Source organism: Biomphalaria glabrata, chromosome 3 (assembly GCF_947242115.1).
Source record: "Biomphalaria glabrata chromosome 3, xgBioGlab47.1, whole genome shotgun sequence".
Classification (NCBI taxonomy): Eukaryota; Metazoa; Mollusca; class Gastropoda; family Planorbidae; genus Biomphalaria; species Biomphalaria glabrata.
This window is the reverse complement of record NC_074713.1, coordinates 12059850-12072200: the sequence shown is the minus strand read 5'-3', so window position 1 is coordinate 12072200 and position 12351 is coordinate 12059850. Positions and strand designations below refer to the sequence as shown.

Here is a 12351-nt window from a genome sequence, read left to right as displayed (position 1 = left end):
GTCTTTTCCCCTTTCGGGGGCCGCTAAAAATCAGTTTGTGTTTACAACTGCCTTAGTGATTGGGTGAAATTTTGTGTGACGTAATATGAAAATACAACTAATGCGTAGGGGCCGCCACTAATTTTTTCCTTTTTTTTCTAAACAAAATTTGGCGGCAGTCTTACAAAAAACTCACATTTTAGCAGTACATAGATGTTTGACTTGCGCTGAAAGAAGAGTGTTGTAACGATGCGTCAAGCAATGGCTTCTGGTCTGAAGTCATTCCGGATCATAAAAATAAGTAAAATCAATTCTTGTAAATATGAACATTTTAAATGTGATCCTTTCTTCTGCCATTGTAGCCTACCTATTTAATATCCACGTAGAGGTAAACACATATACAAACGCTGCTTAACTCTCAGAGGTGGCTAACGCTTTTTCTTTTCTACTTACCATAACCCCCCCCCCCCCCCCAGTTATATATTCGTACACGTATAGCTAGCTACTTATGAAGTTATCACAATTAAACACTTCGTTTTAAGTTTTTGTTGTTTTCAGTTTAATTCGTTGTAACGCTCATGTGACATTTAGTTATCAATTTGTAAAATAATGTCAATAATACTGTACGGGATTGATCTCCTCCTCCACCGCCCAAAAGTTTTGGGCATTACACATGAATATACAACAAACCAAGGTGTACACATTGAATTGATTCCCCACGTCAGCTACTTTCTCCCCACTGGTCACGAGGCAGATGTAGAATCTAGATGACAAAAACTGAGGAAGAGAGAAAGAGAGAGAGAGAGAAAGAGAGAGAGAGAACAAGAGAGCTAGATTCATTTATTTGCGAACTGCGATTTTTTTTTATTATTAAAGAAGTAAAAATTGCAGGAAAAATTCAATTAACGACGTCACTAGGAACAGGGCGTTGGATAATCCTGTAAATCTGAGCCAAGTCATAGCAAGCCATAATCTCATTCAGATGGACAGCCAGGGTATATAAGGTTGTGGCTCGAAGTGCAGTGTCCATCATTCCACGGTGACTTTTCGTCACTGTATTGGTATATTAGGTCTGTAGTTTTTGTATTCTAAAGATAAGAGAATATCTGACATTGGGATCTAAAGGGAGACAACATGAGGGTCGTCTGGTTGCTGACCTTTCTGGTCGCACTTCACGCGACGTCGACTTTAGGTCTTTTCAATTTAGCTGGTTTAAATTTGGGTAAGTTACTAAAATCACATTAAATATATCCCTTGTTTTCACTTTTGTTCATCATTGCAATTAAATTTGTTTAAAATAGGTAGAGAATATGAGCAAATATTGTCAGCTCTAACATAATAGTGTTATCCCCTGTATAGAAGCCTAGGCCTTCATTAGATCCGAAAATAGGGTACAGAAGTCGAATTACATAACAAAAAATGCTAGCACAGAAATAGTTTTTCTTCATTTCTTCAAAAAAACGATGGTGACAGGTACACTTACTGTTACCTAATGGATCATAGAATAAAAAGTATCGTTATATATTATGGGCGTAGCCAGGGGGGGGGTTCTTGGGGTTCAAACCCCCCCCCCCCCCGAAATGAAATCCCGGGGGACGGAATTAAGTGACTGATTTTTGCTTTCATTTTGTTTATTTTAGGTGAGATTTTAATACTAAATCATCACTTACCACAGCACAGCCGAAGCAGTTTTGATTTAAAAACCCTCTACCAGGGGGTTTTGAGTTTAAATCCCCCTACCAGGGGGTTTTGAGATTTAAAAACCCCTATCAGGGGGTTTTGAGATACAAATCCCTCTACCAAGGGGGCTTTGAGTTTAAAACCCCCTACAGGGGGTTTTGAATTTTAAACCCCCTACCAGAGGTTTTTGCAGTTAAATCCCCCTCTTCTATAAAACAAAACAAAAAAAAAAGGAAACAACAATCCCCAAATTCCAACAGCACAGTTCAGGAAGAATTTGATTTTAAAACCCCCTCCAAAATTTACGATAAACCTCATCTTCAAAATAAAAAAAGCAAATTACACACTCAAAATTCTATGAGCGTAGCCAAAGGGGTTTTGAGTTTCACCCCCCCCCCTTCCAGTTGGGGTTTGAAGCTAAAAAGTACCTCTTCAATATAAAAAAAAGCTAATTACACACTATAAAATCTATGAGCGTAGCCAAAGGGGTTTTGAGTGTAAATCCCCCTCCTCCAGATGGCTTTTTCTTTAAAGTTTAAAACCCCTCCAGATGGTTTTGAGTTTAAAATTCCCCTACAGAACGTTTAGAGTTGAAAACCTCTCTCTTCAATATTATTTTAAAGCAAACTACAGTCACCAAATTCTATGACCGTAGCTAAATGGGGTTTTGAATTAAAAACAAAACAAAAAAAAACTCCAGAGATTTCTTAGTTTAAAACCCCTCAACAGATGATTTGACGAAAAAACTTTGCTTTTCGATATAAAATTTAAAGCGAAATACAGGCATGTTATTCCAAGAGCGTAGTCAAGAAAGGTTACAAATTTCTACCAGTGGCTTGGGCTCCATTAATAAAGTGTGAATAGTCTTCTGCCGAAATTGAAAATCATTAAATGTATCTCAACAAAGATGGACACGGACAGATTTTAGGAGTCAGTCATAGAGATCGGGTCTAAATCAAAGAAATCATATGCCGGACTGGGAGTCGAATCCTTAGTAAGATTGTGACAGAGCGTCGCATGAGGTTTTGAGGGACATGTTCTCACACAAAATAAGAGTTGCGGAAACAGCTTGCCGGAAAATGCGCCGAACGGCGCGTGAGGGTCTAAGTCAGTAAGAATAGCACATTAGGTTTTTAAAATAAAACTTTTTAATAGCAAGATAATGCACTGTAGATACCTCAGAATATGCATTTTGTTGGCTTTCAATACCAGAAATAGTGCCCGGCAGCGTGGCTTCGCCCCGCGCTGGGGCAGCGCGCGAACTCCCCCAGACCCTCTTGCTAGCAAGGGCGGGGAGTCTACAATGAACAATAAACGTCTTCCGAAAGGGTCAGATGTAATAAAGATTAATTATGTACACACACACAATCACATATATATATATATATATATTTTTTTTTTCCGCCCGGGGGGGGGGGGGTGTCCAAAAACCCTCCCCGAAAAAAAATCCTGGCTACGCCCATGTTATATATATATATATATATATATATAAATCGATTTTCAACAAGATTTTTACATTATGCCTCCCTCCATATAGACGCCTACCTTATTGCTATAATAACAGTAACAATAATTCTAGTTTAGAATAAGGCATTGTTTTTTAGTCTATAATAAGATCGAAAGTATTCTAATAGTAGTGTTTTTTTTTTTTTTTTTTTTTACAAAGCTTATATCAACTCACTTTGTCTGTCTGTTTGTTAAAATGTTTGTACACGTTATTTCTCCAACATTCGATCTCGGATCTAGCTGAAACTTAGTTCTTTTACGTGACAACATAAGAATCAATAAAGACAATTAGCCAATTAGTTAATTAACTATTGTTAATTAATTATTTTGTTTGGTATCTCGAACAAGGGAAAGAAATTGTATTTGACTGAGGTGGTGGTATAAACTGAATTAGTCCCCTTTATAGGTCGTCGCCGCTTTAAAGTAAGTTTGAAACAAACAATACATAACTATACAATCTTCTGAAGTCATAAGCAGATTACTAGCAGAATGGTTAGAATGTGGTCCAGAAAAGTTATAGGATAATAGCCTATTGAGAAAGCTGCGAAGCAGGACGTTTTGGCGCCGCCGTTTTGGCCCCGCCGTTTTGGCGCGAGCCGTTTTGGTGACGGGACGTTTTGGCGCGAAAAACATTATGTACGTTTATTGTATTATTTCTTTTAAAAGAATTATTCATATCTATGTTTTGCATGAGTGTTTGTGTTAAGACATATTTTTCACGTACTAAATGTAAATGTGTGTTTGTTTTTCACATCATTTTCTTTAATAAACATTTTGGCTTGTGTATGTGTGTTTATTAAGAGGCACACTTTATTTTCAAAAATTTTTTTTAAGATATTACTTTAAAAATTAAAAACAAAATGAAACGATGAAGGACTAAAAATTGATGCAATTATTTGTATACATTAACATTGGTTTATTTAATAACTGTATGGTATCTCCAGCTATACATACCAAACACTTGCTAATATAAGTAAAACTATAATACATGTACCATGTTTCTCAAAATACTTTAAATTACATATAGGCCTACATAGACACCATGGTTATTTGCCTTAGTCGCTGGAATTCAAGGGTTCATTAAAAAAAAAGCTACGTGCTTATTAAATTATCGTCAAATGATATCTCGCGCCAAAACGTCCCGTCGCCAAAACGGCTCGCGCCAAAACGTCCCGTCGCCAAAACGGCGGCGCCAAAACGTCACGTACCGAGAAAGCTGAAACCATGAAATAGCGCTAAACCAAAACAATTGATAAAAAATATTTCTAATCTCACAGATTTTTTTGGGGGGGCCTAGAATAGATCTATACAAATTTAATTACATGATTGATCCGAACTAATTTATACAATTAAACTTCAATGCTCTAATGACATCAGGAAGAAAGAGCATTTGTACGTATTTGTCTTCGCATTTTTATCTTTGTGTCTTTCTGTGTATTTTGTTTATTCGGTTTTAGTTTTGTATTTGTAAATTATGATTTGTATTATTGATACTCTATTTTTTAGTCTTCTTTTTTGAAGCATCTCCAAATTTAATGATTTTGCTAATGGTGTTTATCACAGGCAGAATTTCTATACTCTTAAGCTAGCAATTCTGGTATTTATATTTATAAATGTTATTGTACCTCATAGTAGGCCTACTTTGGTGAATAGTGTGAATGCAGGGCGTGAAAGTGAGTTAGGTATGACCCGAAGTAAGGTCGTATGACAGAACGAGAATTTAGTTAGTAAAGTACACTAGTGGTAGCAAAGTAGGCCTAAGTGGTACCAGCTATTGTAGCAAGTTTCGTGGTTGAAGCAAAGTAGAGTTAATGAAATGATTTGAAGTTAATTAGTTTTTCTAGTCAGTTGTTATAGCAAGTTATTTTATGATCAAGTTGGAAGTCATGTAACAATTACGTTATTCTTTAATAAGTTAATACATTTTGTGAAGTCAAGTGGTGGACTAATTGATATGACCATATTACAAGTGAAGTTGGAAAGTTAACAAAGTATTGTTGTAACTCTTGGGTAGGCACTCAACGTAAAGGCAGGCAACACAACACAGTGTAACAGGAAATAAAGACAGGTGTTTATTCACTAGGACAAACACATAGCATCCTTCAGCTTCCTCAGAGTCTTTCTACTAATTTACCAGTCCTTTAGACAGCAACCCGAATGTGGACCAACGACAGTCTTCCCCGCTTCGCTCCAGGTCCCTTCTACAACCTTCAGGCAGCACCAAAAGCTGGCTTCTTAGTTTCCAAACATTCAGACTCTTCACAATCCCTGATGCAATGTTCTTCTCTCTGTCCTAGTCTTTTTCTCCCCCTCCTAGTGTCTTCCTGTTTACGTTCACTAGTGCGCACCTCAAGCACTGGTGCAAGGCAGGGTTACAACAGTATATATTATATATTAGCCTATATTTCTTAGTTCCTTTAATGCATCCTACAAATTAAAGTCATGATAACCATCAGTAGATCCCATCTGCCCTAAATCTGGCCCTGAACCTAGGTCAGAGATTCTCAAATTTTTTTTAGTTAAAGGACCCCTACAAGTCATACGAAGTAAGCGGACACCTGACCCAGCCCCAAATCGCATAGGCCTATTTCTAAAGCCGCTGACATAATAATCAAACTCTCCGAAACCGTTTGCGCTTTTTGCGCTATTCATAATGCAATAATATATTAAGCCTTTTCTATTCACTGTTGTCGCATTGCTAATAATTTTCAGCTAATTTTAAAATACTGTTGAGTGACTTTTAGAGAAATCTACGAATTTTTCTTTCAGTTTATTGTGAGTTTTTACAAGATGACACTTCAATTTAGCAGAACTCAAACTTCCGTTTTATAACGCATTGAAACGTAGCTATTTAATATTATTGTGGCTTATCATTGTTACCTTTGTACGGTAGAAATCCAAATTGTAAATATTCAGCAGCAAGTCTACGTCATTTATTTTTACATGGTGCGGCATCTCTTATGGCACCGTGTCTTATCTTATATAATACAGACGTTACTTCAAAAAAAAAAAAAAAAAAAAAAAGAAGATGATTACGTCCTATGCGTCATCTAGTCATGCATGTTAACCAATGACTTAAATTTTGCTAAGTGACTGGTTTTCCTGGCTGACTCAGGCAACCCATTCCATGCTCTAATAGCACTAGGGAAGTGTCTCAGTTCAATGCCACTATTTCCATTATATCTTGCTTTTTGTTTGTATATCTGCTTACGCTTTCAAATATTAATCCATATTCTAACGGTTAGATGGGCGTGTCCACATATAATAATATCATAGACTGGCCAATAATAGAGTTTTATGAAACGAAAATTTGTGACTTGCATTTCTGTGTACTTTATTTATGTCTAGGACATAGACATATATATATGGGAAAGGACCAATGGCGAACGCTTTTGTGCCAGTTTTTTAGTTTAGAATTTATAACTCCGCAATGGCTAAACTTATTTAAAAAATGAAAACATCTGCGGAATCCTCAGCTATTGGGCGATAAAACTAAATTTGACTCTTTGTTCCAAATCAGCTATTAAATTTATTATTCAAGTCAACTTACGGTAGGGGTCGGACCTAATCAGCGAACGCAATTTTCGCGGGAGTCATAATGAGCGAAAGGCCGTAAAAAATAGCGAAATAGCATGTTAAAATATAGGAAATTATGCTTCAATTAATTCTATCATTTAACTTCTTCCATGAAGCATTATAACTATTGTCCTCCTTGTTGCATTAGGCCTAATTTTTTTTTCACTTTTCTTGTGCTCCACATCTCCTTTCTCTGCTTGGAACTGATGTCTATATATAGCCTACGAAACTTGCGATCAAATATTTTTAAAAGAAAGAACTACAAAATTCTATCTCGCCTCCTCCCTATAGGCTAGTCCACGTCGTTTTACTCTCCATTTCATAAACTCTCGTTACTGCGACTATTTTTTTTAAGAACACATGTTCAGTGCACTTAATCACCAACAACTCGATCTCCACCCCCCCCCCCACACACACACATATACACACACGCGCGCTGATTGACCCAAAGGCAGATCCCGAATGCGATGAATTGATGATATATGGGAGGCAGATCTACAACAGCTTGGGTTTCGGGCATGGAGACGAAAGGCTCAGGAGAGATCTTGTAACTTTATACATGTATATTATATGATAATTCTTATATTTATTACTAAATATATAGTTCGCATTTTTTCCGCTCCCGAGATCGAATATTTTCTCCTGGAAAACTCTTGGAAATCTCCTGAAATCCTAATCTCAGAATGGTGGGGGAACCCTGTGAAAATGAATTCTGATCTTTTAAACATTTATACACATATTAATATCATTAATTAGTAACAAGAGGTTAACCAGCCAGTTAAAAAAAGGAGGACGGCAAAACAGAGGTCACCCCCACCCCCGTATAAGCTGTATAGGCCTAAGCGCTGTTAAGATCAATTGAAGCGTCATTTCACCCTCACTGCCACAGAGGAAAGTAACTGCCAGCATATGACATTTGAGAGACTGTTGGAGAGCTGCGAGTCAAACATTTTAGACGGAAAGAAAATGCGGGAAAATATGCTGGTCGTAACTGGGCGTAGTCATGTGAAACACGTACTGCACTCATCCTTAATCTTCGAAATCGAAGACATTGGGTTAAGGTTAAAAATAGGCCTATTATTTTAATATTTCAGTTAACAAACAATAACAATAGATAAGACAAAAAGAAAAACAGATTAAATCAGTCATTAAGTTATAATTAAATGGCTTTTAAAGCTTATTATAGGGGCTTTCGCTGAATAGGTTTTCAGTTAAAAAGGTCATTTTACGCGAACACCCCATAATATATTTTTTTCAACGGAATAAATAGCCTTAGCTATTATAGTTAACTATTTCCTCACCTATTTACAAGTACAATATGCAAATCTTTTTCGGCCAATGTCCATTGGTGCTTTAAAATCGCCTTAAGTTCGGACCTATTCTCGTTTATCCGGAAACGTTTTGAGAATGAAATTTCCATACATGTCAACTTTGACCTTCAGCTATGCTTTATTTTATGAGGGAAAACGAAAGTGAATATGTGGGAAATGTAGAAAAATGGAGTCTTTGTAATACCATTTTATTAGTTCTGCAGTTACTTTTGAAATAAATAAGAATGGATAAAAATTACGGGGAGGTGTTCGCTTTATATGCCATTTCGCTGATGGGCCTTTCCTATATAGACTGGACGATAAAGTAAAAATTATTATGGGAAACATTTGGGAAAAGATAAGTTTGTATGAGTTATACAGCAGTTATGAGCAGTGTAAAATTAAAAGTATTTATAGTTTTGTTTTTTTCAGCCATAACCTATATACCCCAAGAATTCTAGATTTTATATATAGTTTTTCAAATTTTAGTTATTGACATATTTAAATTCTGCGTAAAAAGTTGTAATAGTAAACATTATATCATTTTTTATTTAAATGCTCGGAAAATTTTATATTTAATAAATTAGACAGAAAATTCTCCACGCCCCCAAAAAAACGGGGTTCTGCGAGATGTTTTTAGTTTTTAAAAACGTGACGTCACGAGGGTGCTGGCTAAATATACATCTAGACCTATATAACCGATAAACTCTCTAGTCTAGATCTAGACCTATCGGATCGCATTTATTGTTACGCTTCACAGCTAGATCTAGTCTCCACGTTGATTTATAATCGGTCATTGTTTATAAACCTCTATTTCTACTTGAAGAAAATTAAATATTGTTCTTCAGCTTGTTGCGGTAGTTCCAATCACAAAGATAAAATCAGCAAGTATGCTGACACAGAAATTAGTGTCTCTTTTCATTTGTTTCCAAGAGATGAAGTTTTAAAGGGAAAATGGGGAAAATTTATTCGCCTGAAGAGCAAATATTTTACAAAGGCATTAGCTAATGCTCAAACCATTTTGAGAGAAGCTGTTTCAGCAACTTCATTGCTGTGGAAATAGGATTTTAAAAAAAAAATTGAAGTTAACACTTAATACCAGGACGTCCAGGTGCAGTACCAACAATACATTGGATTTCCAGGCCAAAGAATTCAATTAATGATACTACTGAGACATTTTAAACAACTGAAGTTCATAAATATAAATGAAATCAGATTTGTGAGCTAGAAATTTACTACGAATACTAGATCTACTATTAAATTTCTTATTTAATAAGTAGATCTATCGTCTACGAAACTCAATTCCAACTTTTTAACTTTTGACCTTGGGGGTGTGTCTCGCCGGCTGAGCCAGCGTCAAGCTCTCTCATCACTTTTTCCATGTCAACCAATGTTAGGTCGAAACAGCACACCAAATCATAATTTTCTTACGGTCAAACATACAGTCATAATTTATACACCATTAGAAATTTCTTTTAAAGTATTTTAATGATGTAATAACGAAAATTTTTTTTTATCAAAGATAATTTCTTTTTCGCCTCCCTATCAATGAGTATCAATAGGATTTGAGTGCACCGTCGTGACGTCACACAGAAATTCAGTGAAAATCTGACTGTTTTGGATGCGCAGAAAAATTATGTCACAAAAACATCAATTACTAAGTTATTCTTGCAAATAAAAAAAAAAGAATAATATATTCATTATCTATAAATCAAAACACATATTATATCAAAAATTGTCAAAACCATCGGAGTTACCCTTTAAAGTTACATAATTAAAATAATTATAAATAGTTTTAAATACTAGATTTAGATTTAGATCTAGTCAATATAAATACTATATTAAAAAAATACTACTTACTACTAGTACTATACTACTATACTATACTATAAACTATAATTGTAATCTGTATAGTCTAGTCTATAGTTAGTATATAAATAGTCTAGAACTAGATTGTCACTAGATCTATAATCTATATTCTATACTTATACTAGATCTAGTCTATAGTCTGCATGCATAGATGTTAGACTGACTAGTTTAATAGTTAGTAGTAAAAAGTATGAAAATATTAGACCTAGTTATTACAAATATTAGTCATATTTATTAGATTTAGATCTATCAATATTAAATTAGTGACAGTCACAGTCACAGTGATACTGAATTATTCTGAATTACTGAAACTGAACGTTACTGTGTATAATATTAATTTTTTTTTTCAACATTTGGAATTTATCCTTGGCCTATCGTACTACGAACATTAGAGCACGTTCTGCTAATTTTCTTTGACTTTTTTGACTAAAAACTAATTCTAACATTTTGAATCGATAAGACGACGCCATACATAAATAACGAAGCCATGTTAACAAACATAGATCCACATCACAAACCTATATATCATGGGCGTAGCCAGGATTTTTTTTCGGGGGGGGGGGGGGGGTTTGGGGGGGTGAATTTTTTTCCTCCCCCCCCCCCCCGGCGAAAAAAAAATGTATTTATGTGTGTGTGTGTGTGTACATTATCTTTATTACATTCTGACCCTTCATTCTTTTGGAAGACGTTTATTGTGCCCTAGAATAGGTTCTTCCATTAGTTAGTGGAAAAATTGTAGATTCCCCGACATAACTAGCAAAGGGGTCTGGGGGAGCGCTAGGAGATCCCGCCGCCAAGGACTATTTCTGATATTGAAAACCAACAAAATGCATATTCTGAGGTATCTACAGTGCATTTTCCTGCTATTAAAAAATTCTATTTCAAAAACCTAATGTGCTATTCTTACTGACTTAGACCCTCCCTCGTCGTTCGGCGCATTTGCCATCAAGCTGTTTCCATAAAATTGTAGACTGCCCGCCATTACTAGCAAGGGGGTCTGGGGGAGCGCTAGGAGCTCCCCAGCGCGGGGCGAAGCCCCGCCGCCAAGCATTATTTCTGGTATTGAAAGCCAACAAAATGCATATTCTGAGGTATCTACACTGCATTTTCCTGCTATTAGAAAGTTTTATTTCAAAAACCTGATGTGCTATTCTTACTGACTTAGACCCTCCCACGCCGTTCGGAGCATTTGACGTCAAGCTCTTTCCATAAAAATCTGTCACTGGTAATGTATGAAACCTCTTCCCACCTACCATGAGGACCTCCATGAATGAGTGGCGTCAAGTTGTACTAGGATATCATTGCAACTCTTCTTATGCGTAATTCATTTTGTCAGAGAAAATGTCCCGCAAACCTCATGCGTCGTTCTCTCACAATCTTACTAAGGGGTCGACTCCCAGTTCAGCATAGGATTTCCTTGATTTAGACCAGATCTCTATAACTGACTCCTAAAATCTGTCTTAGCCATCTTTGTTGAGCTACATTTAGTGTTTTTCAATTTCGGTAGATGATTCACTGCAGTTTATTAATGGAGCCCTGCCACTGGTAAAAATGTGTAACCTCTCTTGAATACGCTCTTGGAATTAAGTGACTGTAGTTTGCTTTAGATTTTATATCGAAAAGAGAAGTTTTATCGTCAAAATCTTCTGTTAGGGGTTTTCCACCTCAAAATGCTCTGTAGGGGGATCTTAGACTCAAAACCATCTGTAGGGGTTTTAAACTTTAAAAAAAAGCCATCTGTAGAAGAAGGGTTTAAACTCAAAACCGCCGATTGGCTTGGCTACGCTCAAATAATTTTAGTGTGTAATTTGCTCTTTTTTTATATTGAAGATGTATTTTTAGCACCAAACCCCTCTGAATGGGGGTTTAAACTCAAAACCCCTATCGGCAACGCTCATAGCATTTTGAGTGCGTAATTTGCTTTTTTCTTACACTGAAGATGTATTTTTTATCCTCAAACCCCCCTGGCGGGGGGTTTAAACTCAAAACCCCTTTGACTACGATCATAGATTTTAGAGTGAGTAATTTTCTTTTAATTATATTGAAGAGGTACTTTTTAGTTTCAAACTCCACTGGAGGGGAGTTTTAACTCAAAACCCCTTAGACTACACTCATAACATTTTTAATGTATAATTTGCTTTGTTTTTATTATTAAAGAGGTATTTTTACCTTCAAACCCCGCTGAAGTGGGGTTTAAACTCAAAACTGAGTCAAAACCCATTTAGCTACGCTCATAACATTTTGAGTGCGTAATTAGCTTTTTTTTATATTAAAGAGGGTTTATCGTAAATTTTAGACGGGGTTTTAAAATCAAAATCTTCCTTAACTGTGCTCTTGGAATTAGGGGATTTTCGTTTGCATTTTTGTTTGTTTTGTTTTATAGAAGAGGGGGAGTTAACTGCAAAATCCCCAGGTAGGGGGTTTAAAACTC

General features: G+C 35.9%; 1 protein-coding gene across 3 annotated transcripts in view; it reads left to right on the top strand.

The window, feature by feature from the left end:
- The first annotated feature begins 1008 nt into the window (after positions 1 to 1008).
- The window catches only part of LOC106062065 (uncharacterized), a 105451-nt gene continuing 94108 nt past the window's right edge, over positions 1009 to 12351 (top strand). For all 3 annotated transcript variants that reach the window (XM_056023347.1, XM_056023345.1, XM_056023346.1), the window contains exon 1: positions 1009 to 1201. In XM_056023347.1, the coding sequence (XP_055879322.1) occupies positions 1114 to 1201 (88 nt within the window). In that variant the 5' untranslated portion in view covers positions 1009 to 1113. The remainder of the gene's footprint in view (positions 1202 to 12351) is intronic.